This window comes from Dermacentor albipictus, chromosome 9 (assembly GCF_038994185.2).
Source record: "Dermacentor albipictus isolate Rhodes 1998 colony chromosome 9, USDA_Dalb.pri_finalv2, whole genome shotgun sequence".
In the NCBI taxonomy this organism is placed as follows: Eukaryota; Metazoa; Arthropoda; class Arachnida; order Ixodida; family Ixodidae; genus Dermacentor; species Dermacentor albipictus.
In genome coordinates, this window is record NC_091829.1 from 7,626,819 (window position 1) to 7,653,719 (window position 26,901).

Here is a 26,901-nt window from a genome sequence, read left to right on the forward strand (position 1 = left end):
AAAAAATTGGGTAGCACCGAGCAGGCGCTGCCAAACTCTATGAAGTCACGGGCAGCTTATGATGATGAGCAGAAGTGGCGTCAGGACCCGTCTTCCGTTTTCTTGTCTCTATCCTGTCATCCCAAAGTCTTTCTGGAATCCCATGGACTCTAGGATAGCTTTCTATTCAATTCAGTGCACTTTATTTAGCATTTCAAAGCTGTGCGCATATCCTTACAGGATCTCCCGGGCCCGTATTCACAAAATTCGAATGCGTGACATCACTTTTGCCGCTGTTCCAATGGCCACTGATGACAGTGATTGGCTCGACGAGACGATTACAGCGCTAATGGCCAATCGTAGCAGTCACGATAAAGAATTTTTGCGAATACGGAGCCCAAACCTCTGCTCACTTTGCGCATTTTGCTGTTTACCCAGCCGTGACAGGGTGAGACCTATTTGGAATTGTGAAAGTTTATCCTGCAGATCTACGTTAACTTGGTATTTCACCCTTCAAATACTTCCCAACACGACCGCGTTTGCGATCCGACATCAGGATTCGGCGTCTTCGTGCAGTGTCTACTCTGATGATTGCGGTCGGCACATGCTGTAGAACTGTCGAAGCACTTGGACGATCCTGTCGTGGAGGACACGTTTGGCGTCGACTCCGTAGACGAAGTCCGCGTGACTGAACGGGCCCGACCCGACGCGCTCGTCGAAAACGATGCTGGAGACGCGGGAACGTATCCGGTCAATGTCCTGCGGCCTGGAGAGCGCGTCTCCGTCTCCCCAGAATATGGCGACGGGATTGCGGATGTCCTCCAAGGGATAGCAAGGGGGCACGGTCTGCGAGTAAGGAGAGAGGGAGATAGAGAGAGAGAGAGAATGCTCTTTCATGAAATGTTAAGCCTGCCACATGTAAGCGCCTACATGCGACTCTGCATAGGGAAAGAGAAGGGGAAGGATAAAGTAAATCCTTGTGCGTTTATGTACGCAAGAAAGTATACTAATTGTTTGTGTTTTGTTACATACTTATGGACTAATTTTTTTTTTTACTCACAAGCACACTGCTGTCTAATAAAAAGACCCAAGCAGGTCGGTGCATATATAAAGGTCTTAGTAAGGCAACTTGTTGCAACATAGAAGGCAGCTTACACAAAGCGAAATATGACTCGTGTTGTTTAGAATAATAAATCTTCATAAAGCGTAACAAAGTGTAGGTACTCGATAATGTAGACGTTCACATGCATGCCCTCCACGACTAATGGGCTGTCAAACGCAAGAAACGCACAAATACACAAGAATCCTCACACGAAGAAAAAACGGCTAGGAGTACTAGTTCATATATAAAGGGGCGTCGGACATCGCGTATGCGCCAAAGTAAACAGAACAAACAGACGCGGACACTCAAGTGTAAAGAACGAATCGATCAAGAAACGACGGCTCGCTCATCGATAGTTTTGACGAGAAAGATACAGAAAAATGTAGCAGGAGGTTGCACGCATACCCGAACCTACAGGGTATATTTCAAGGCATGCTCGAAGTTTCTTGTCGAGTTTGATAAGAAAACGCGCAGAAGGAAGAATTTTAAACGGTTTCATGAAAATGACAGGAAAGCTATGACACCAGTAATATGACTTACTTGATCATAGATTCCCTTGTTCTTCGCTGCACCGTAGTCGTACTTGCAGAAACGGCCGGTCTTGATGAGCTACACAGCGGATGGGAACGAAAAAGGAAAAAATGACTATTTCATTGCAAACCAAAATTGGTTACCGCAGAAGCTGCAGCCTCAGAGTGCATTGAGGACAGCGAATGTATTAACAGATGGGCTTGCAGGTATATGTATTTAATTAAGTGAAAATGAGATATCCACCCACTCGCAGTAAGTGCTACGAATGGGTGGATGTCTCACTTTCCCTTAATTATTTCTCCCCCTTGCGACTTTGCGCAGAACTATTATGTCAGGTATATGTTAGTGTAAGCACTAGTAACGTACTGAACTCAGGACGTAGTCTGCAGCGATGGCCAAGTTCACGCATGAAGGTGAAGAGTCCGTAACAGGTGCATGCGCTGTATCCGTGATATAGACAACTTCCTCTCTACATTAAATGATGGCTGAAGCAGAATGTAGGAAGTCCCGGCCCAGTTCATGGATACACGTTGGAAGGATGATAAACTCAATGTGGTGGCGAATGCCGTCGGGGTTAATGAGTGCATTATTCGCACCACGCAAAATAGGTCCAAGATAAGGCGTTTCTACTTTCCGGAGCTGTTAACACAGATCACTACGAAGAACAGAAACGGCAGCACTGGTATCGATGAGAGCTGACGCGGGCAGACCTTCAACAGTTACATAAAACATGTTGGCCGGGCGAACAGGAGGAATTTTCGAACACCGATACGAGGCAGTTTCCCCTCCAAAAACTGCAACAGTTCGTTTTCCGAGTGCTGGTCGGCAGGATGGGAAGTGGCGCGAAGCGGTGCTGTAGAGCGCCGGTAAGGCGAAGGAGAATGACGTCTGGCCGAACGGGAATTATGAGGCAGATTGGGAGCAGCTGGAGGAGACGGAGAACGCTGCTGAGGGAACGAGTACGATCCGGGATAGTAGGCGTATGGTCGGCGAGTGCGGTCTCTTTCGTGCTCAGCATAGCCTCGTCTTTCATCCTGCTGGCGACGGCGGCAGAAGAGAGATATCTGGCCGCGTATACCACAGTAAAAACAAACCGGACGAGGTAGACGCCACTGAGGGTAGGATGACGCAGCAAGTGCTTTGGTTCCCATCGAAGCCAAATGGTCATAGGTAACGTCAACAGGCAAGGAGGTCACGGTAGGGGTGGGGAGTGAAGCGAAAATCCGTGTAGGTAGGTCGTGGTTGTAGTCGTGGGTGTAGTCATCGCTGTCAACTCTTGCTTTACGACCTCGCGCAAGCCGAAGGTGGGGGTTGGGGCACAGGTAGCAGGTGAACGCCTCAGATCTTGTATTCGAAGCTCTTCGCGGATGATGGTGCGGATAAGAGCACGTAGATCTGAAGAATGGGGAACTTGAGAATCGCTGCTGTCATGTTGAAGACGAAGAGACTGCAGCTCATCTAGGCGCTGACACGTGGAAGTAGTGTCTTGGACAGAAGCCAGATTTTGCACGATTAAGGCGTTGAACGCGGCAGGCCCAATGCCTTTGAATATGTGTCGAACGCGTTCGGCTTCCGTCATGCTAGGGTTCGCACGGCGGCGCAGAGCCAAGACATCCTCTATGTATGAGGTGTAAGACTCTTGTGGAAGTAGGAGGCGCATGCGCAGCTTCTGTTTGGCGACTTCTGCACGGCCAGACGAGGAAGCGAAGATTTGCCACAGCTTGAAGGTAAATGTGGACCAATCCACGATGTCGGATTCGTGGTTGAAATACCACGTCTTTGCAACACCGGTAAAGTAGAATGCGATGTGCCTCAATCTCTGGGTGTCGTTCCACTTATTGCAAGAACTCACGCGGTCGTAGTGGTCGATCCAATCGTCGACGTCATCACCGCGGAGTCCCGCAAAGACCGCGTTGAGGGCTCGTCACAGTCCAAGAGGGCACCGCAGGCGGAGTCGTCTGTGTGGTAGGGTTAGAGGCGCCGGAAGATCCGGGGTTGGAAGTGTCCATCGTTGTAGGGGTAGCCGGGCGCAGGCGGTGACCGGAACGTAGCTCCAGGGAGGATGGGAACGCGAGGGGACGTCGGCGTCTTGACGTACCTCCGCCACTTTTTAAGACCGAGACCGACCAAGCTGTCAAGCGCTTTTTATTAAAAAAAAGGGGGAAACGCCCCAGCTCATGCGCAAAGAAGTAGAATACCAGGGAAGATGATGATGGCTATGTACAAATGAAAAAGACGAAGTACGTTAATAGTGCTTACAATATTTAAAGAATTGTTCGACCCCAGAGCAGGCAGCAAAGCCTGTATATCTTGCCTGAGCGAAGTGCAGAAGGTTCTTCCACGACGTTCCGGCGGGTACCTGGCTCAGGTAGACGTGAAGGCGGCTCTGCGACGTAGTATTGAAATAGTGATGTCTGGTAATTCATCACTGGAATCCCCCCAAAATCAGCCAAGTTTATTGAGATATAGAGATGGTCTAAAACACGAAGCTCAATCTGCATTATGCAGGAAGACTGAAAGTTGGGCGTGTTGGTATTGATCCGAGCTTAGCAACAAAGCAGCGCGAAAGACAAGAGAACGTAGAAAAAGCGACTACAACGCAAGCTCATTTGTTGTCTACTTCTTTTCTGCGTCCCATTTTTTTTGTCGACGTATTCTGTATTTTGTTTTCGACGAAACGTGACATATTGTGGGCGTAGAAGCAAAACGCCTCACTTGCCTTTTTTCTTTTTCGCAAAGGCAGAACTAGCAGCATTACTATTACTTCGCTGCGATGACAGACGCTGTCGTGACGTCAGACGAAGCGTGAAAGGGTACGACACACAAGGCGCGCGTCTATTTTTTTCTTTCATGTGCCGTCTTTTTTCGCGCACTTAGTTCGAATTGATCGATTCACAATTAGTAGTACGAGTTGGTTATACCGTGGACTTGGAATGAACTGAGCTTTCTTTGGACCTATCATCCATTTAGTATATGTAAGGTTCTTGCACCAATGGGCGGGGACTAGAAAGTTTATATATTGTGCGGTTAGCGGCGTGGACAAATTTCAGTGACCTTACTGTCCCAGCATTATCTATAAATTGTGTCATTGTAATTTCTATTTATTTATTTGTTTATTTATAGAGTAGTAGAGGAAATGTCTACCTCAATATCCCCAGACCAACCCATGTATAAAAGACCCGAATTCATTGACTGATCACAAGGGATGGCTCAGTTAGTCTATACGAGAAATAGGCCATAAAAATAGTGTGGTAGTAGTAAGAAAACTAGAAATGATTTCTTTAAAATTAAATAAATAAGCATTAAAGGAATATTGACAGCGTGCGTGACATATCTAACAAGATGGAGGTGTTTCAAAGCGCTGGGGATTACACCTGTACAGTGCCTTGTACTGCCCAGCCGCGCACACAAGCACTTGGGCTTACGTGGCCTGTTCATCACTTTGTAGATATGTTATCAGAAATAATAGACTTCAATACATTAATGAATAAACGTATAGTAAAGGAACAAAAGTTCACCACTTTGCCCTCTTCATCCTTGTCAATTTACACTTACCCTATTGAGCATTACGGACCGTCCGAAGATGGTGTTCCACGTAGCCTCGCAGAGAGACAGCGACTCCTCCGTGCGGCAGGGTTTGTCCGCGATCTCCTTCCACGGGGGTCCGTGCTCGCCGATTGGGCCAATCTTAAGAACCGTGCTGCGGATCTTCGTTCCATCCCATGCGCCACACGTAGGGCAACATTAAAGCTTCCAGGTTTTTACCTGACAAAAACCACTTCATTTTTTCATTTCCTTAAAGAGCCCACGAGGAGGTATTACGTAAGGGGTGGGATGAGCTAAAGAAAGATGAATAACAATGCCACATGTGTTTATATACAAAAAAGGTTATTCAAATTTTCAACGAACGATGATGCACAGGTGAAATGAACGATATGTTGGGGAAGGCCGTTCCAATCGCTAGCTGCACGTGGGAAGACGGAAGCTGAAAAAGTAACAGTTCGGGCACGTGGACGAAAAACTTCAAGGTTGTGGTTGGTGCGGTGAGAAATGTAGGATGCTGGCATTATGTAAGGTGCATGATTGAGTGATGAGTAATAGAACTTGTGGCACAGTAATAGGGTGACTATGCGACGGCGAACCAAGAGGCGGTAAGGCAGATTTAGTTTTCAGAGCTGAAACACTGACGTGATACGAATAAGAAGAATGGATGAACCTTGCAGCACGATTTTGGACTGCTTCTAGATCATATATGAGGTTAACATGATGCGGGTTCCATATGGCGGATGCATATTCTAGTTTAGGTCGAACGAGTGATTTATAAGCAAGCAATTTCACGTGATGTGGGGCGAGGCGAAGATGACGTTTAAGAAATCACAGAGTTTTGTTGACTGATGATATCACGTTAGTGATATGTTCATTCCATGTTAGATCATTAGATAACGTGATGCCGAAGTATTTGAAAGACGATACGAATTCTACGGACTCGTTAACGATATTGTATTGAAAGGCATGAATCTTGTGTTGACGGATAATGGAAAGGAGCTTGCATTTGCTAGGGTTAAGGATCATGAGCCAATCTTCACACCATTGTTGGATGTGGTTAAGATTCTGTTGGTTATGAGGCAGGCCGCAGTGGGAGACTCGATTAATTTAGCCACCTGGGGTTCATTAAAAGGGCAACTGCCATGAAATTTTGCTCAGCGTTAAGTCTAGCTTCAGATAATGTAGATATGCACCAACCTGCGTGCAAGATTTTGCGTTTGAAATATGTGGGCACGCAATACAAAAGGATTAAAAATTTTGTTTGGTACCCAAAGCTCTAAAAAAAGAAAGAAAGCAAGCAAGAAAAAAAAATATGGTGCCATTATTGCTCGGCGGAAGTGACGCATCACTCAGAACGTCCAGCACGACCTCCGAGATTACGGGGCGCCCGCGGCAGCCCGCGGAACACTAAATAACTTAGGCAGCGCGTGGGCATTAGTGATATCCGATAACCACCATGTGCCCGCGTCGTCTGCTTGAGTGCTTAATTAAAAGCTGCCAATAAGAAAATTAGACGATTACCAGCCCCGAAGATTTGCAAAGAATGCTTCAGTAGTTTACCATGCTAATGTACAACTAATTTTGCCAAGTGAAATTTCCTTGCAGTTGGCGTTTAACGTGTTCCTAAATTAAGTACACCAGCGTCTTTTTTTTTTTTTCGCTTCTATCGAAATGCGGTTGCGACGGCCGGAATTGAGCCCGTGGCCTCGCGCTCAGCAGCGCAACACCGTAGCGGCTGAGCTACCGTAGCAAGTCGTGCACATGAAGCAAACATCGCTGCTTATTTTTGCGCAATCCTTACAGAGAACAAAGACAAAATGCCTGGACCAGAGCAAAATGCTGCTTTATCGCAGCTTGGAAAGGACAAGCAGCTCCAACCCTGATTGTATTTGGCGATGGACATATCAAGCTCCGCACCCTTTGGTGAGTTAATGGTGGAACACGTAAGAAAAAACAAACAGCTGTTCAGTACCGCAACGCTAGCTTAAGAGGAAGCTTTAGCTCGATTTTCTTGGATTTCCTGATTTAAACGCATGTAAATCTCGGAAACGCACCCGTTATAGAACAGCTGGACTGTTTTGAATACAATTTGACGCATTTGAGGGAGTCCAGGTCATGCTCTATAGTGTACGAATTCCAATTTTGATTTAAGACCGTAACTTTACGACGGTTGCTGAAAATCGCAATAAGAAAAAAAAAAGATGTATTGAAGCATGAAGTTGACAAATCTGCAACACTGCGCCGAAAGCAGATATCGCAGCTCTATCAATTGCGTCTGCTAGAACATCTATAGTGTATAAATCTGAGTTCGCAGTGTATGTAAAAACTTTACAATGCTTAATAGAGTTTCACGAATATCCTACTCACAAATTAGTGGTGTATTTGAGAGTGGTGCTTAATTCATTAATTTTGTCGGCTTTATATCTCTCAATATAGGTTCGGTTCAAAGAATTGCGATATCTTTTTTGATTACAGAGTTACAGTAATAAAGAACTGGTACTTGATTCTTTTTTAAATTTTGTATTTTGCTAGTTTTTAAACAATCACAACATAATGAAAAATCTCCTTCCTGATGTAACTTGACTTTGACTTTTTTTTAATGCCACAAACCTCACAAAATTAGGTTCCGTGAATGCCGAAGAAAACCATCCCTACCTTCCCGTATATTTAGATAGAAGCTCCCGAGTTAAAGCTTCGTCCTAACAATAAAATATTCACAGGTATTTCGCTATCATATTTTTATTCTCAAACCTTGCCTGCTGATGATGGACCTGAGCTGCGCCAAATATACAGGTAGTGGAATCGAATGTCACGGATCATCGAGACCATGATAACAATCAGCCAAGAATATGCACACGAATAGAAAAATTCAAGGCCATTCCGCGTGCAAAGGTGGATGACCAGCGGAGCTGTAAACATCGTAGTAAGAAAATTTGTGGTAAAGACTTTATTGCATCACTCATTGTCACTTAGCAACGACGGTCACAACGGCTTTGTGGTCTCTATGGTATACACTGACCGGCACACTCGCAACTGCAAACGCATTATTGCATCACTCATTGTCGCTTAGTAACGACGGTCACAACGGCTTTGTGGTTTCTATGGTATACACTGACCGGCACCCTCGCAACTGCAAACGCATTCTTTGATAATGTCAAATCGATGCACCTACGCCGCTATAGGTGTGGCATCGCAAGCGGTATGTCTGCAACACGAAACGCGTAAACCACTCCATTTTCGGTCCTGACACACCCACACTGAAATCTAGTTTAGCAGAATGCGTTGTTGGGCAAGTTGGTTCATCGTATTTGGAAAGATTGGATGCGCTTTGTAGACGATCACAAGGAAGAAGACGGGACAGGCGCAATCCCGTCTTCTTCCTTGTGATCGTCTACAAAGCGCATCCAATCTTTCCAAAGACATTGAAATCACCGATAATGACCGCAGGGGTGTTGTCATCGCAACTAACCCATGCAAAGGGAGTAGCCATGATAGAGAGAGAGATAAAACTTTATTGTGTCCTTGATGGGGTACGGGGGTGGCGGGATTAGGAATAACCGTCGCAGACCACTTTCAAGACACACGAGCACCGGCAACGCGTCCCTACTGCGTCCTCCCAAGGCGTCTACTACGGCGTCCGCGATTCGCGTGGCCAACGCCGTAGTAAACGCCACGGTTGTCTCCACTCTGTACGGAGCGGCGGGTGAAGAGGGTATCGAGGCACCGTAGCACCGCCGCAGAAGAACGCCCCTCCCGCTCGCCTCACTCTCCTGCCTCGCGCGCCACAGCAGAGGGCACACACCCTGGCCGCGTTCCTCGCACGCGTACGGGAGATGGAACCGCGTTCGAAGGCTCACCCTTACACGCTTTCCCTCATACGGAACCTCACGGAGACAGCGACGGCAGAAATGCGGCTGAAATGACCACATAATTGCTATCGCAATAAAAGAGAGAAAGAGTGGATGGTGGAGACAGATATATATAGAGAGACGAGCACAAACAAACCACGTACACTATAGAGCAGAATGGGGTGGCATTATTCTGTCGTGAGAGCCCGTAGACCACAGGAACCTTAGTAACACGAGTAAGGCCTTCAGCGCGGTTGTTCTTTGGGAGCGCTGACCTAAAGCTTTTAGTTCTGATAGTGGACGATCGTTCAAATGTTCCAGCACTCTGCACTCAGGGGATGTTGGCCATTCCAATAAGGAAGGCACATGAGCTCGTAAATGTAGCGCCTAGCCACAGATGGTACAGCGTGGTTTGTTCCCGTCGTGGTAACCCAGGCGGTAGATGCGTCCGTATCTCCGGAGACAACGAAAGCAAACAACACATGGCGAAAACGTTTGATTGTACACCTTTCTTGTAAATGATAGTCGTAAGCTTCCAGTCAGGATCTGGTGATGTCTGCCGCATGCCCACCAACCTATTCTTATTCTTCTGTAAACTTTCTTCTCATGATCAGCGTCCCTTGTGAGTAATTGACCTAGGTAAACGTACGCCTTCACAAATTCTAAATACTGATTGGTGATCCTGAACTCTTGTTCTCTTATGTTGTTGCCAAAGTATTGTTTTCGAGAAAACAAAACTACGGAAAAGGCTCTACTAAGCGTTAAAAACCGCATAATAGAAGATATTGAAAATAAAAATTCACGTTAGTGTCTTCTTACACTTGAGTAAAGACTTCGATTCCGTTGACCATCATATCCTATTCCTGAAATTAAGCTGCAACGGAATTCGTGGTGTTGTCCTGAACTTATTTAGAAACGATGGAACACAACCTTTAATACGCAAACACCAGGAGAGAAGTAGCTAGACACACGCTGAGACTAGCAAATAGTTAAATGAAAACAGCCACACAGGAGTTCGCAGGGCAGCCAGAGCGCACATGAGGTCGTACATACCACGTGACTATCAACGAAACCCAAGATGACATCTAGTAACCACAATTTTGTAAATAAGCTATCTCTATCTTTGACAGCGATAACGAGGGTACACTAACACATTGATTGTGACCATGTTTTCGGATATGGTGCGCTTCAATCATATATATGCCAGACGGGGAGCTGTATTAAAAGCCCGCTTTAAAGAACACGAAACGTCAGGAGGAGGGGCAAACCCGCCTACTCATTGCCGAGTGTGCGGCTGTTCATTTGTTCTAGAAGACATAAATTATTGGCAGAGGAACCACACGATACGAACGAGAGCTGATTGAAGCGTACCATATCCGAAAACATGGTCACAATCAATGTGTTAGTGCACCCTCGTTATCGCTGTCAAAGAAAGAGATACCTTATTTAGAAAAATGTGGTTACTAGATGTCATCTTGGGTTTCGTTGATAGTCACGTGGTATGTACGATGCATGTGCGCTCCGGCTGCCCTGCGAACTCCTGTGGGGTTGTTTTCATTAAACTTGTTGCTAGTCTCAGCGTGTGTCTGGCTACTTCTCTCTTGGTGTTTGCGTATTGAAGGTTGTGTTCCATCGTTTCTAAAAGTATGTACCAACAGGCGCAGCAACAGACTCTTCTATTATTTAAAAACTATTTATCATCAAGATATCAATGTGTTGGCATAGACAATGAATTGTACCAGTACCTAAACGTAAAAAGAAAGTTCCACAGGGATTCATATTAGGTTCGTGCTTTTCCTTCTATATGTAAAAATGATATTACGGAGGTTCAATATACGCCTGAAATTAAAATGTTCCCTGATGACACTAGCCTCATAGTCGATCCATAACAGTTGTCAAAGGTTGTTATGTTCGTGTATTTCTAACTGAACATTCTTCTGGTTGAATTTTTTTTTTGTAATGCAATAATTAAACAAAATTGTTTGATTCCATTCCAATGTATGTTTTTCGATGTATAATTTATGTAGAGCATGATGAATGCACATGTATAGAAGGTAGGCATGCGATTAGATAAAAAAGAAAGCATACGCTATGTACTTGATGAAATGTATATTATATCCTGTCAACTGTTGCAGAGTGCATTATTAATCAGGGGGTCAAGACCTCGCCAGGCTTTTTCGCCTTTAGCCTTTGCTGCCCGCAAGGAAACTTGGTATTTTTCTTCCCACACATTCCTCCAATCACGCAACCACCTCTTGCATATCTGTAGATTATTCACACTGGCTCCGTCATGGCTTTTAGATACCTATGATTCATGGGCCTCTGTATTTGCCTCAGCGATATTTCATTCCAACAAGAACGGTTTCGGGCAACTCGCGATCCAGACCTGTTCTCTTGGCTCGTCGTTCCTAAGAGATTATAACCTTCAACCAAGCATCCTAACTACTAGTATAGGGCTGAAAATACTCACCGCTGGCATTTCGGACATGGCTAGCAACTGCTGCTTTGCAATCATAATCGAGTGAACCGGTGCGATTATCGGAGCCAGCGCCACGAAAAGGGCCACCTGCGTAATTGTGTCAAACCAGTTTGGAACAAGAGCGTCCCCTTCGCGGTACTCCCAACATCCATAAGGACGACCCTGAGCTCGTGCATAGAATTTGCCTTTTGTTTCAATTGTCTTATTTTTTAAATTTTCATACCCTCAAGGTACATAGTTGTACATTGCAGAGGAGAGGGGCGAGAATACATTCCAAGAATAAAATATACAGGATTAGGTCTAGGAATTCACACTGCAGGGAACAAAAGAGATATAAAAAAGAGATATAAAACAAACTAGTAATGTATTCATAACAACAAAAAGATACTTACATAATATGACAATATAGAAAGAATACATACACTTTACCAAGAAACCCGCCGTGGTTGCTCAGTGGCTATGGTGTTGGGCTGCTGAGCACGAGGTCGCGGGATCGAATCCCGGCCACGGCGGCGGCATTTCGATGGGGCGAAATGCGAAAACACCCTTGTACTTAGGTTTAGGTTCACGTTAAAGAACCCCAGGTGGTCGAAATTTCCGGAGTCCTCCACGCCTCATAATCAGAAAGTGGTTTTGGCACGTAAAACCCCTTAATTTTTTTTTACCAAGAAGACAATGTTCACGAATAAGTACGTAATTATGCCATTTGCCACCATACATATTTATATCGTTCGTGTGAACACTCAAAACTAAATCTAAATTACACGCCACGGTGTCGTGCTATACGCAGAGTGTCCCGGGCACAATCCCTCAGTGCAGGTCGTGTGGATGATGTTTATTGGCACCTTGTTGGAAACGGGGCGCGGGCAAATAGTAACTTAGCCTGCTTGATTTTATAAGGTTTTACTACATATATCGCTATTTAGCCTCTTGCTTATCTGATCTTGACCTTAACTTGCTTATTTAAAACCGTTATCACTATATTGTACTATTACCTACGCTTGCAATTACTCTGCTTCTATTAATCTTTTCCCTGCTTTTTCCCCCAGAATGGGAAAACCGTGGATGGGGATTAAGGGCGATCTTTGATAGCCAATAACTCCACTTCTACTAGACGCATTAAACTGAACTTAACATAAACACATTTTGCTGCAAAGTAATACTAAAATAGTGCCGTGAATGACAAACACATCTCACGACTTTGTTAAAAAATATTGCAGGGCCCTTTTAATTAAAGGAAACAACGGCGCCTGGTTTGTGCGATGGCCAGGAGCTGGCTTTTAATTTAAACGAAAGTTTACCTCACCTATATATATATATATATATATATATACACGGGAACGGAGAAATAGTTCTCCTCAGCATTCGCTGGACCGAATTCCATAAGGTCTGTCAAATAAAAAAAAAAAGAACCCGTGGTTGGAACAGGTTTTATTTCCGCCCTCAATTGAAAAAGAAAGGTAAAAGAATCGTGACAACCGAAAAAATAAACATGAAGTTTACAACACTATAACCCAGCAATAAAAACTATATGAGAATTTTGTCTTAGCAGCACCTATTCCGACGGCTGAAGCGGATGAACTCGTTGAATTATGCAACACTGTTCTAAAATATCAGTAATTTTTCAGTTGAACTTTAGCGAAAACTTTGTGAACACTGTAACAAATTCATGTAAGCCGTAGACATATGTCTACGGCCGAGTCACACTGTTTAAGGGATGCAGTTTACAAAACATAGATATCCGTTTTTGGTGCGGAGTTACAGATTTGTAAACTTCCTGCTTCGCTTTTTTCTGTTTTTGAAGCACCACAAGTTTACTAACACTTATGTACAAAATTTTGGGGCTACATAAATATTGTAATTCCTGCTGTCGCTAGAATTTTTTTCTCTGAAACGCAACAAAAATATCCAAATCAGTTCAGCGGTGTGTAAGGAGAGCATTTCTGCTTTTTATATGCATTTGAATAGGAAGTCGGCGGTTTGCACCAAAAAAAAAATTTCCTCTTATAATCATTTTTACCCAGACCAATATTCGGCCAATTGTAAACTTTGTCAAGAAAGGGCGGACCTGGATCACATTATCTGGGCCTGCCCTCGGGCGCCACGACAGGGCCGGAAAATTCAGGATAGGAAGCAGTGGGAGACCGTGTTGCTCAGCTCGGCCCCCGAAGACCAACTTTTGGCTGTCCAGCAGGCCGAGGATGCCGCTAGAGCTCAAGGGCTTCTGGCCGCCATCTAGGCGGGGTTGGCCCCCCCACGAATCTGCCGGCTATATAAATAAAAGTTATTTCTCTCTCTCTCTCTCTTAATTACAGTAACAACAGGATTTATCAGAACTGGTTAATTCGTGCTGCACTGCATTGTTAGACTACGCGGACAATCGTCGTGAGGCGTGACCTTGTCGTTATAGGCGGGCGCCGCTGACAGTAGGCCGAACATGACGAGCGTCCCCTGGGAGTGGCCGACGTAGCCGAGCTTGGACTTCCCGGTCTCCCGGAGGATGTAGTCGATCGTGGCGGGGACGTCGTATTCGATCATCTCCTGGAACCTGAGTGCAAGCGCGCACGGGTTCAATCCACGCGTGAAAAGATTGGTAACTTAGTGCAAATTCCAAAGCAGGAAGAATAGGTGTGAAAAAAAATGGACCGTCAGGGGGGGGGGGGGGGGGAGGGGGGGCGTTTCTCGTGAAGGGAGTAGTGAACTGAAAGATGTATCGAACTAATCACAATTACATTTTGGCTTGTTTAAGCAAAATAGGTCGCTTATGTAATTAGGGTCGGCGTTTTCGGTTTCAATATTTCAGTCGGCGTGCTTTTATTAAGTGTTTCTAACAAAGATCTTCAATTCTTTTTCAGCGTAAATATTCGTCGATTGAAAGCTAGTGGGTTTTTGAAGACGTTTCTGGTACATATGCGTGTACTTTTCTCTTTTTGTGTGTGTTTATTTTCATGGATGCGTTTGCTTCAGTTTTATTATAGGTATCTCTGGTTAGATTGAAGTGCGATTGCTGGCCTTCGCTTTTTCATTGGCGCGAAATTACTTCAGTGGTAATGAAGCAAACATAATGGGCTTTAGGTGGCGCGTTAGGGAAGGATTTTCAACTGTTGTGCGTACTGACGATAAACTCGAGTAAGTGTGCTTCAGATTTGGCGTATATATTACCCCGAATACTGACAGGATCACAAGGACAGGTTTGTTTATACATTCTTTGATCAGAAGGATTGTCGAGTGGGAATAATTGCAACGCCTCGCTCAGCAATGACTGAACGGAAACGGCCAAAACTACACGTATCACGCATAATCTGTAATGCGTAATTGCTCAGACGTAAATACCGGGCAATTCGTAACCCGTTAGGACGTGGTTAAACATTAACATTTAGACCTTCAGTTGATCGCAGGTGAGCTACTGGTAATTTGTTTCAATGGCTTGTGGTTTCAGTGAAGAATGAAAACTTAGGTTCATAGTTCTGTCACTAGTGCTCTGCCTAAAAAATAAAACTATTTCACTGACTAACCGACAGCATTGAATACGCGGTGGTTTCGACTCATTTGCTGTGTATTACATTTAACCTGAGGCCAACTCACGAGAAGTTCCAGAACCTGACCTCACTGTCGGCGCTGATGTTGACGTGCTTGCGGGAAAGCGTGCTTCCGCGAATGTTGCCGAGCCATACGTCATAGCCGGCGTCGGCCAGGACGTACCCTGCAGTGACGCGACCATCAAGATACTCACTGATGACAATAATAATAATAATAATAATAATAATAATAATAATAATAATAATAATAATAATAATAATAATAATAACAATAATAATAATAATAATAATAATAATAATAATAATAATAATAATAATAATAATAATAATAATAATAATAATAATAATAATGATAATGATAATGATAATGATAATGATAATGATAATAATAATAATAATCATATTTATTTATTCACCACAATAAACAATACATAGTAAGCGGGCCTGTCGAAGCCTAAATGGCTTGTGTGACTAGGCCCGGCAGCGCCGGCAACAGCGATGAGGTCAGCGTATGTACATACATGCGTAACCTTAGTGCCGACAAAACATTGTGCAAACAAAAGGAAAATTAAATACATGTTAATACAATGTAGCGTCAACATATTTTCAAGCTTATATGGATCAAAAACAAAAGAAATTAATACATGGTAGTCCAACATAGTGAAAATGTTTTTCATGCCTATATAGAACAAAAAACAAAAATTAAAAACAAGTTATGGCAACGTATTGAACATTTTTGTAAACTCATATAGATGCACAGGTTAAGACAACCAAATTACTTCAAATAAACGCACACCCATACACACACGCACAAAAAAAAGCTCAAATGGAAGAGGACATTTTCTTTATAACCTTTTTTGACTGAACCGAGAAAAATTCGTCAGGTAGGTCATTAAAGATTTTGGGCACATAGACGCATCGCCGTGCCTCGCCATACCTAGCTGATGAATGCGGAACATTGAAACGAATGTTGTCCCTCAAAAGTAGAGGGGCTACATATCTTCCTCTGAATTGGTCGTTCCAAAAATGACGAAGAACAACAGTTTGCTTAAATAACGACTGAAATGAAGGAAAACCTAACGCTGAAAATGAATTGTCACCTGAAATCTGGCCACAGCCATAGGAAACACTTTTCAATATATTTTTTAGTAAACTGTCAATTCTCGTTTGTCATCGCAATGCGCAGAAAGCGAAAACGGTGATTCCGTATCGCAAGATGCTGTATGCGAGTGCATGCGCTATAGTTTTCTTTACCAATAATGGCGTGAAACCTTTTATATGAAAAAGCAACCAAGCGACACTCCTAAGTTTGCCACACAGATAGGCCAGATGATGCTGCCACGACATGCTGCTATCAATAAGAACCGAGATATTTCACAGAGTCTACATGCTCAACAGGGGTACATGTACATGAAACGCAGTGCTGGTCATGCAAGAATACTAGAATGTTTATTGGTGTGGTCTTTAAGGGATTTCTAAAACATATTAACTGTGTCTTCCTGATATTTACATTAACACAATTTTTCGCAAACCAGTGCATTACACGGTGTATTGTATTTTGCAGTGCGCCCACAGCCTTTTCATAATTTATATGCTTTGTTAATATTACCGTATTGTCAGCATACTGCTAGATAGTGCGTTTAGAGATTACTAGAGGAACATCGTTTACGAATACGTTAAATAAAAGAGGTGATAAAATTGAGCCCTGGGGAACACCAGCTGTAAGCCATTGCTTGCTACTGACGGTTTCCTTGTCGCCCATAACTACCTGTGACCTACCACACATGTAGTTTCGCAGTATGTTGTGGAATGGTCCTCCGAATCCCATTAAAGTTAGTTTCTCTAGTAGAATGTTATGATTCACTGTGTCAAAAGCTTTCGCTATGCCTAGAAATAGCGCGCAGGTGAATAAGTTGTTTTCAAATGCAGAGTATAGTTCATCTGAGAATTCTTCCAATAGGACTGTGTTACCTCGATTCGCAACGAAACCAAACTGCCTGGGTGCTAAAATCGAAAACTTCATTAAGAAAGACGTCATGCATTCGTAAAGGAATGTTTCTAGTATTTGGGAAAGTAGCGGAAGAATTGAGATTGGTCGACTTGTCGACCAATCTCAATTTGGTAATTACTTGTTGCCTTGGTAATTGACCAAACCCCTCCTGGCGGTGTCCAACTAACGGCCAGAAATTCCGCTTCTTGCTTCACGAATGGCCATCGTCGTTGGAGATAGCTCTGACGGGGTCATTGGCACCTTCACCAAGGTCGCGACTTCCGTGAGCGACAGGTTTTGCGTGGTAAACGGCTGACCACAACAACGGGAAGGCGTCTGCGGGATAGTCCCGCGGAGCGCCCCGTTGAGCCAGCGCCTCCTGGAAGTTGTCGGTGGCTTTCGCCGAGCGCAAGTGCACCCAGTTTGTGCAGCCGAGGAGACCGACGCTAGCTCCTCTTGCACCCGAGTGTACCCGCCGTCAGGTTACATTGCAGCGGAACGCTCGTCATCTCGGGAGACGCAAAAGCCACGAGGGGCAAAACGTCATCAGGGGGCGGGAGAATGTCGAGGCTCCCCACGACTGACGCCAGCGAGCAACAAGTTGAAAGTTGTTACCTATGCCCTGCTTATGTAGCACAGTTCACAGTGTGTACTTAGCCGGATATTGAACGGCAACTTTATTGTTCCGTTTTCTGTGCCGATTTGGCAAACACAGTGGTGCTCCATATGGTGCTCCATACATGGTGCTCCATAGCTGCACGAAAAGACTCAAGAAAGGTACGTGTTCTGTTCTTCACGCCGTAATTAGTTGCACATAAATAAAAACATGGAACCGCAGCTCAGAAGAAGTACGTTGGAGTCAACACATCATTACCCTCGCTCCTACTTCAGTTTACATGCCAGTGTGATCACAAGCAACCGGTAAAATAAGAGGCACTTCGTTTCAGCGCTTCACCTGTATCACCAGGGGTCACCAGTATCAGGCGCTCAGGAGTGTATTACTAACGTGCCTGCCTCCCGACTGCTACACTTTCAAAAGCGAAACTAATGGTACAGCCACTTTGTAAATGACAGCAAGCTTCGCGTGTATTTACAGATGAGGTAACATGGTTGAATCACGAGTACGGCGGTGCATGGATAAGCCGATCTGAACTTAAAACTAATAGTTCTTTTTTCGGTTTCGTTCTAAAATGAAAAAGAATCGTAAGGTTCTGGCTCAGTTCCGCTTTGAGAAAAAAGAACGTTTATTTTTTTTTCATTTTCGGTTCATTACCGGTTCGATAGTGCGGCGCTTAGCTCTTATTTTGTTGCTCTCAGGATAGGAGCGCTTTATAGTTACTTTTATTGTCTGTAGATGACGCGACCGTCAGCAGACCTGAACGCTGTTCGCTAATTCTCCCCGTTTCCTTTTACTTTCTATTTTTTGACATGGGTCTTGGACAGATTCCCAACTTGGAAGAAATTGGTTTGAGCGCCAAAATGCAAAACACGTCATAGGTGCAACTTACCGAGGCTCTGGTCTGCGTAGTTGGTCACCCACGTGATCGCCGAGGCTAACAGCCCGTGCATGATTAGTACGGGGGCTCTGCTGGCCCCGTCACACCCAGCGGTGGTCATGCCAGTGCGCGTCTGTGAAGCCTCTTCAATCTCCACTCTGCCGCGTGGTATCCTGTATAGGCCAAGTACGTAGCCGTCGTCCGTCACCACCTGGTGGGATTCGACGGGGTAGCCCCGGGCCTCAATAAGCTCTTCCTGCGCGAAGGCGTAACCAACGAAGGTTAGATAAAAGTTCACTTTAAAATGAAAAGAATGCTGCTTCGTAAACACTGAAATACATATGACAAGGACACATAAATACAACAGGCACCGCGGTGCGCCTTCTGTGCTCCTATGACCTTGCTCATCTTAGGGTTTCCTGCTCCTGGTGTTCGGTCATTAGTTACTTGCCCAGTTTAGAGCACCATCGTATTAATGCAGCGCATCGAAGTGACAATATGAAGCAATGTAAGATATGAGAGAAAAGATCGTACTGTGTACAAGACGGTAACAAATTTACATAATATTGTCATAATATGTTTATTATATTAATGCGTTAGAATTCTTGGTATTGACGCACTTTTCGGAGGTTATCTATATATGTTTGTTCGTGTCTATCCATGTATGTACATTCTTATCTAACCATTATCCTGCCTACCTGGGTCACTGGGTAGTTCGTGGCCGATTGGCTATTATACCTCATCGGGCTGCTGTGTTGAGGGTTCGACACCAACCAATCGTCGGACCAACCTGGCTCACTGGGTGTGCGCCATTAGGCGCTAGCACCTTTAATGCCAGCCTTGTTAACTAGGTAATTGCCACTGGAAATGTGCTGCTATATAATGACACAAAAGTTCACTTCATTTTCTCCCATGCCTGGCAGAATCGGCGGGCTTTACGGCGGAGCCGATGGATGGCGAAGCGTGTGCAGTGCGGCAGCCGCGTGCAGTAGCAGCCGAGCAACGGGAGAGGAGCCCGGCTGCAGCCCAGCCAGCCGAATTCCGCGATGAGCGATTTACACCGGCAAAACGTGCCAGCAAAAACCTTTGAAATGTCTGTCGTGCTGGGCAGAATCGACCCCACTTCACGGCAGCCGGATGCTTTGGCAAGCTCCGCAGCAAATGCACTGGGCATGCGCCGATTTTCAATGAGCGCCTTTGAGGCCGACGCTCTGACGAGCTGCTCCACGAATGCACTGCGCATGTGCCTCTGTTCAACGAACCTCTCGCCCACTCGGGTCGCTGAGCATGTGCCGCTGGGTGTGTGGAGGCCACCATCCTCGGCGGTCGCACGTGCCGCGCACCTCGGCTCGTGGGCTTCCCGGCAGCGCATCTAGATGGCACCTGCACGCCTCATACGTTTTGACGGTGGCAGTTTCATTTGTCGGTACATTGCTTCGGTGGTAATTGTCTCATTGACATTCACCGCGGGATGGGTTCTGCCGGATCTTTCTTTGTCCCAAGGTATGCTATAGGCACCTGCTCTTGATGTGTTCAGATATAAGGGACGGACCCCATGCGCCGAGCTCCAGTATACGGCCGGGGCGATCTTTTCTAACTTTTCCGGAATTTTTGACGATCGCCTGCTGCAGATAACCTAATTGTAGTCCTTGAGGTGGATTATTAGGAGAGGTGGATATTACTTGCACGATAAATCGAAAAACATACTAAAGTAATAACCGAAAACTCACTAATCAACTTCTTACATACTTTACGCAACACATATTGCAATTTACGAATTGTAGGCCGTGAGCTTGCAAGACTAATTTACTTGGAATAAATTTCCAGAATGACACCAGTTTGGACTTATGCACCATCAAACTCGCCGTAAAAAATCACTGTTCTTCCACTTACTTCTTTAACAAAGTGCTCTTTTCTTCATTGAAGCCCAAAAGTAACTGGAACGCCCATGTATTTCGTCCCATGCTTTAAGAAATATCTAGAAACCGGTGTCACTCTGGATATTCAATTCGAATTGCATACGTTTTGCAAGCTCACCGGGTACATTTTGTAATTTGCAGTATGCGCCGTGAAGTATTTAATTCAGAAGTTAATTAGTGTATTTTCGGTAATTAGTTGAATACTTAATTGTTTCCATTTCTCGTGCTAGTAATGTCCGCCTCTTCGAATAATCCAGCTCAAGGACTACAATTATGTTATCTGCCACAGGCGATTTTTACAAAAATCTGGAAAACATAAAAAAATTATCACCCCTTATATGCGGCTTTCTTGTTGTACTTAGCAGTAAATGTCACTTGACAAGCATTCAGACTGTAGAGCAGAACCTGGGGACCAGTTGTAGGTTTCCATATGTGCATAGGCTACTGTAAATTGTGTTGTTCCAGAGGGCTTGACCGAAAGTCTTTTAGAAACTAAAAAAAAAAAGGGGGGGGGGGGTCTCACAATGCTTTTCTCGGCGTCAGCGTCCTTGGGCAGCAAGCGAGCGCGGGCGACTCCTGTCCGCCAAGAGGGAAGCGTGCCGCCGACAAGGAACACGAGCAGGGCGTTCCTGTACGAGCGCGACACACATCCATCATTGCAGCGTGGCTACACGAGCCACTTCAGGCATACACTCACGAGATCTCCTGGTAGATGTGTACGCTGTCTTTATTTTATTGGCTCGAGCAGATAAAGGCAATGCACAGTTGATATATGCTCAAGTAAAGCTCTTGCTTGGGCTAGTTGGTTCATGCTTGAATTAGTTGATGTAGCGCACATCGGCCGGTGAGGGTACCTTGAAGTGGTGCATGGTACTTGCGCGAAAAATAGTAATTATCAGGTGGCGAAATATATTCAGTAATTTACTTTTTTAAAATATTTGCTTTAAGGTGCACGCTCTAACTGCACAATCGAAGCGGAGCATAGTGAAGTCAGGTCTGTTTAGCAAGATGCAACACTAGTGCCACTTCCAAGATATCTCAAGACAGAACAACGATTTATTTGTTACAGGCGATTTAAACAAGAAAGTCTGTTCGAAATAAATAACGGGGAGAGGGTATATTGGTTTCTTACACTATTAGGATTGCGAACAGGCTTTTCCATATACGCACACGCGCGCATGAATAAGCGGGTGGCGCAATTACCTCGAAATTTCTGCACCTGCTGTACGTGACGTCAGGATTTGGCAGCGTTTGCTCAGGGCTAGTAAATGGTTTTTTCAAGAAGTACTGTCATATTTTCGACTTTTTTTTCGTTGAATGAAGCTGATTAAACTTCGAACTCTAGAAAAAAGGTCGCAGTTTCGCCCGAAAGGTGATGCATCCACTTGCGATAGCTAATTGGTAGACGATTATACGAAGTATCGATATTAGTTTCATCGGCCGCATAAACTTGGAGACATTCGCTTACTAACTGAATTAACAAGCATGCATGGTGTCAGCGCGCACAAGTAAACATGAACACATCACACTCGATGCACGCGGACACTCGCTGCAAAACGTCGCACGCTAGTCCAGCGTTCACTCTTAAAACGGTTGCACCCTTTGGGGTGTATATTTGTCCCACAACAATAATCGTCATCTGCCTTGCTTGCGTTTCCTTTCTTGAAACTCGGCGCTCGCTACTTTCCTGTCGAGAATGCTGCGTCACACTGATAACGCGCATGCCGTTCGTGACTGGGAAGTACCGGGCTCGCAGCGTTAAAGAGAGGAAACGCGGGCAAGAGAGATGACGATTATCGTTGTGGGACAAGATACGCCCCATAGGATGTAAATTTTTCTAAGAGTGTTCAAGCAAGCGCGGAAGCAGCAGTGATCGAAGTGACCGTGAGGTCTATTAGCCCCGAGAACGAACACGGGCGGCGCTGCGAGCGCCGCTCGCGTGACGTCAGGGCACGGACTCGCGCCTGTCGTCTGCTACAGTTCGTGCGTTGTACGGGCGCTTTCTGCGGTGTTTTCGTTTGTTCGCCCTCGTTCTCTCTGCTTGTATACTTATGGTGGTCGTCTCAAATATATTTTTATGACGTCTTCCTTTGCGAACATTTATTCAAAGAGCTAATTTCTTAGACAACAATGCAGCTCTCGAAGGCAACGCTACAGTGCCAGCCGAAGCGACGCAGACCAGCCCATTGCGGGTTTTTCATACGCGGATAGACAATCGCAAAAGCATAGCCTATAGGAATCCAGTTATGATACCATACCTGCCGCGGTGCAACAAGTATGTCACAAAGCTGGCTATATATGACTTCTACAGCAGTTACGTTGATTTTATTCCGCTAAAACAGGTTTGCTCACGACGAGTAGTTCATGGTATAATATCGAATTTTTGCATTTCCACACAGAAACGCTCGGCAGTAGCACGGTGACTTAACTAATACTGGAGCTTACATTCTACACGCCTCACTTGCTTCTTTAACTGCTTGTCAACATTAGGCGGTTCTTCACGTGTTTATTTTTTTAAGCGGCGTAAATTTGAAGTAAAGTTAATGAAGGCTTACAGCTACTTACAGAGTACAAATAGGAATGTACCAATATATATTCCCTTTTCCGTGCTACACGTTCAACTCACCTCTTTAGAGCGCGTTTGTTAATGATTAATAATGCATGTTATGTTCCTCTTTTTTTTGTCTATGTTACCAAGTGTATATCATTTATTTATTTCAATGCCGCAGTGTGTTTTGCATTGTTATCGTGGAAATATTTCACTGTGCTTTCATATATTGTATAACTGCAATGTTTTATGGCCACTATATAAATGTAATTTATATGGCGCTTGATGTGTTACCCCATGCAGCTATATTGTACCTAAGAGGGTGAGATTACCTCAAGCCGCGTCTGTGCGGCTTTTTTCCCTCATCCACCTCCATTTACCACTCCTCTGTACATGTGTGTGTGTAAATGGAAATTAATAAATCAAATCAAATCAAACTCACTTGAGAAATTTACTGGTGCTTGTTGCTTGAGGAATATACATGACGAATCTGTTTGGCGAACTGACACAGGCTACTCGGCCCAATTTTTTTAGTGAAGTATGCCTGCTGGACCGCATAGCTGCAGCCAGAAAGCAGTCGAAGCGTCAATGACTAGTAGTATGGGACATATTGAAGATGTCGAAATTCCCCCTGTGGAGGGTCAGAAATCAAGTGAAAGTATATGCAAGGCTTGTGGTGCTTTCTTTATGAATGTTTGCGATTGGATTGGAGCAAACTTAAATTAGCCTGCAAGGTTCTCTTTTAAGTACCGACGAAGCGAATAGTTATCCGTTTGTATAATTAAATAACGCTGGATCGAGACATGGTGAGACAAAAGGTGCTTGAATTTTCCTTTTGTAGGCAATCTAAGCTGCGTAGTAGTAGCTCGAGAATACTTTAGCCATTCCAGTTGGCGCTGTAAAAAAATGCTTTATGGTTTTAATTCGAAGTTGAAGTGAACTGATGGGTTTCGCGAACATAGCGTGCCTCGCCATACGGACAGTCGATTGCTACCGTTAAGTGATCAGGGGTGTGCCATATTGTCGATAAAGGCTACTGAGGACCACTATGATACATTTCATCACTTTCAATTGAGTGGCTGTTGATCTAAACAACGAAACTTTTCTCTCAGGTGATTGCTACTATGGTGTTTGTGAATTAACTATGTAAATACTCTACATGACACGCCGTCGTGTTAGCAGCCATGAGCAATTCGTTTTTTGGAGGTCTGTTTCAGAGGGGGATGAAAGTAGCAGCAAACATTTTCATAAGAAATGCGCGCCTAACTATTTTTTTACGCATTAATGAATGGCCATATTTGAATAGAACAACACACCAGAGTAATAGGAATCATGATGACAGCTTCGCTGGCCAGTGTCTTTCTAATATCGGATAACATGTTGACGCCAAGTACCAAATTTTTCTTCCACGTAAAATGCAATACCTCTCATAGCTAAATACTAAAGGAATGTTAAGTGTTTAGCGAAGCATCATACACAACTTCGCGCGTTGAATTTGCAGATATTCTTTTTTTAGTCAAAGCGCCGTTGTCTGTGTCCCTTCACTCGTCCCGTCGTTTAGCGCTGGTTTTATTGCTCGTTACCGATAGACACGGCGCATATATGCATTGCAAAAGCTTGTAGACCCCTTTAACACTACTTAGCTTGCGATATCCAAGTCGCAAGGTTTCTCGACTCACACGCTTTTGAAGAAGAAACTGTGGTTAAGGTACTGCAGCTGAAAGAAGCCGACTTATTCTTCAATACGTACGGCTCGAGCCACCTAAACCCCTAAGCATACACGAAGGGAACGAGCGCGCGCGGCAGCCGAGCGAGCCGGAGCGAGCGGCGTCCTGGCCGTGACGTCACTCGCGAGAGGGCGCCATTCCTCTTTCTCGGGGCTAATAGCTTTAACCCAAGAGCGCCGTGAACACGGCGCGCAAAACAGTATGAGCCGTCTGCAGATCCCATTCAAGATACGGCGCGCGCGAATGCTCGCGGCCGTGCAAAGTACGTACTTGGTGGTGTACTTGGTGGCCGTGCAAAGTACGTACTTGGTGGTGTACGTACTTGACGGCATAAAACGCACAGTACCGTCATACAGGCAGTCGAAGGACAAGGGGACGTTCACAGACGACCACGGATGTATGTCGATGTCTTCTGGGACGGCAGATTTGGCAGGAGGCTGCTCTTCAAAGGGCGTGTCACGAAGAGGAAGGAGCGCAACCTCGGCGCAGGCGCAGTCAACGACGGCATAATGGTTGAAAGAAAATTCCATGCCAAGATGGCATCGTGAGAACAAGAGGTGAAAACAGAAAATTCAATAACACGAAGTTCCTCTTCAATGATAATTCGCGCTGTGCCGGCTCCTAATGGCTCAGTATGTTGCGTACTAGCTGTGCATAGCGAAAGACCTGAAAGCGACGTCATCACTTTCCGAAGTCTGCGGTGGAGGCGGGCACGCATTACCGAAATGGCGGCTCCTGTGTCTACAAGTGCTAGTCTTTGTACTCCTTTGTACTCCTACATCAATCACGTTACGAGGGGAAATCGGAGGCATTGAATATTTCGCAGGCACGCAGTTCTCTCCTCCTGAACAGCGCTGACTAGTTTTTCTAGGGTCAAGTGCTAGGCCGACGCCTCAGGGGCAAAATGGTGCGGCGGCGAGGAGAAGATGGTCGACAACTGGCGAAAGCAGATCACTGCGATGGGCTCATAGAATCGAAAGGCCGATCCCGTGAGGCGTGGCGCTGAAATTCTCTTGCGTGTAGTTGAAAGCCGGTTGCCAGAAGCGAGCAGTAGGTGGAATTCGGCGCCGGCAGGAACGCCCCACGTGACCAGCAGTTCCGCAGGAGTAACAGATCGGCCGGTTGTCTCGTGTGCGCCATGGGTTCTGCACGCGGAAATACTGGGGCACCAGTCGGGCTGGAGATAGTGATGTCCATGTGGGTGCATGAAACATGACACGGGTCGGCGTTGCGGGCGTCGTGGCGACCTGAGCATAACTGAGTGGCGCCGCAACAGGAGTGTTATGAAGGGCAGGGGCTCAGCCACTTGATCCTGGATGACGTGCTGCAGCGTGGGCGTAAACGAAGAGGAGGGCGTCGGAACCAGTGAAAGTTGCCTGGCCACCACTTTACGAACAAAAGCTTTAATCTGCACCATCAGCGAAGAGTAATCGGCGGTGACCGCCAAGCCAGAGAAAGAGCCTACCAATGAACTGCACGTGGCGAGCCGCTGTTTGTGCAACTCCTCATAGCTCTCGCAGAGGGTCACTACTTCAGACACCGTACTGGGGTTCTTTGCCAACAGCATCTGAAATGCATCGTCCTCAACTTCCTTTAAAATGCGCCTTTCTTGTCGCTTTCCGCCATTGTCGTATCGACGCGGTGTCAGAGATCCATGACATCCTCGATGTAACTAGTGAATACCTCACCGCTCTGTTGCGGCAGTACTCGCAGACGTTGCTCAGCGCGAAGCTTGCTGACTGCAGGCCGCCCAAACACCTCCGTGAAGTTAGTCTTGAATGTCACCCAAATCGATAGGTCAGGTTCGTGGTTGCGGTACCGCAAATTTGCAACGTTCGCTCAGATGGCGTTGTTCATTTTCGTCGCACCGTCCCACTTGTCATGGTTGCTCCCTGTCATAGAAGGCGAGCCAGTCCTCCACGTCATGGTTTGCGATCACGCCGAAAATGGCAGGGTCGCGCTAACACAATGCACGCGAGCAGCCCACGGCAGGCATCGTGGCCGTTGGACGCGTTGACGGGTCACCGGGGAGTGGATGGCGGAGTCCTGCTTCGAAGTCCGAGGTTTCAAGCCGTACCTGGCGTCTCCACCAAATGCGACGAGGTTTATTAGGGTCATCAAGTGGCAGCCAGAAACAGCGGCAGCAAACGATAACTCAGCTAGTTCGGCGAACTGGCCGCATAGTACGCTTGCTTGC

The 26,901-nt window shown here is 45.5% G+C and overlaps 1 protein-coding gene across 3 annotated transcripts; it reads right to left on the reverse strand.

Moving 5' to 3' along the window:
- LOC135906129 (gastric triacylglycerol lipase-like) lies at nucleotides 1-26,901 on the reverse strand. 3 transcript variants are annotated; one of them, XM_070525695.1, is made up of 10 exons: nucleotides 24,975-26,901; nucleotides 20,953-21,058; nucleotides 18,523-18,766; nucleotides 15,071-15,188; nucleotides 13,883-14,033; nucleotides 11,477-11,572; nucleotides 5,168-5,320; nucleotides 3,927-3,998; nucleotides 1,622-1,690; nucleotides 1-825 (listed from the first exon to the last, which is right to left on the reverse strand). In XM_070525695.1, the coding sequence occupies exons 1-10, from the start codon at nucleotides 25,232-25,234 to the stop codon at nucleotides 559-561; spliced, it is 1,536 nt and encodes a 511-aa protein (XP_070381796.1). In that variant the 5' UTR covers nucleotides 25,235-26,901; the 3' UTR covers nucleotides 1-558. The 3 variants fall into 3 exon arrangements, with proteins under 3 accessions (XP_070381796.1, XP_070381797.1, XP_070381798.1); XM_070525696.1 differs by lacking the exon at nucleotides 3,927-3,998; XM_070525697.1 differs by lacking the exon at nucleotides 24,975-26,901 and having other exon boundaries at nucleotides 19,773-21,926.

What these genes read in the sequence shown, in the direction of transcription:
- LOC135906129 (XM_070525695.1), bottom strand. Translation starts at nt 25,234, where the DNA reads ATGGAATTTTCTTTCAACCATTATGCCGTCGTTGACTGCGCCTGCGCC. An exon ending in GCCACCAAGTACACCACCAA is followed by an intron (nt 21,059 to 24,974) that starts GTACGTACTTTG and finishes GCGCTCGTACAG; the next exon opens with GAACGCCCTGCTCGTGTTCC. An exon ending in GGTCCGTAATGCTCAATAGG is followed by an intron (nt 3,999 to 5,167) that starts GTAAGTGTAAAT and finishes ACTACGTCGCAG; the next exon opens with AGCCGCCTTCACGTCTACCT.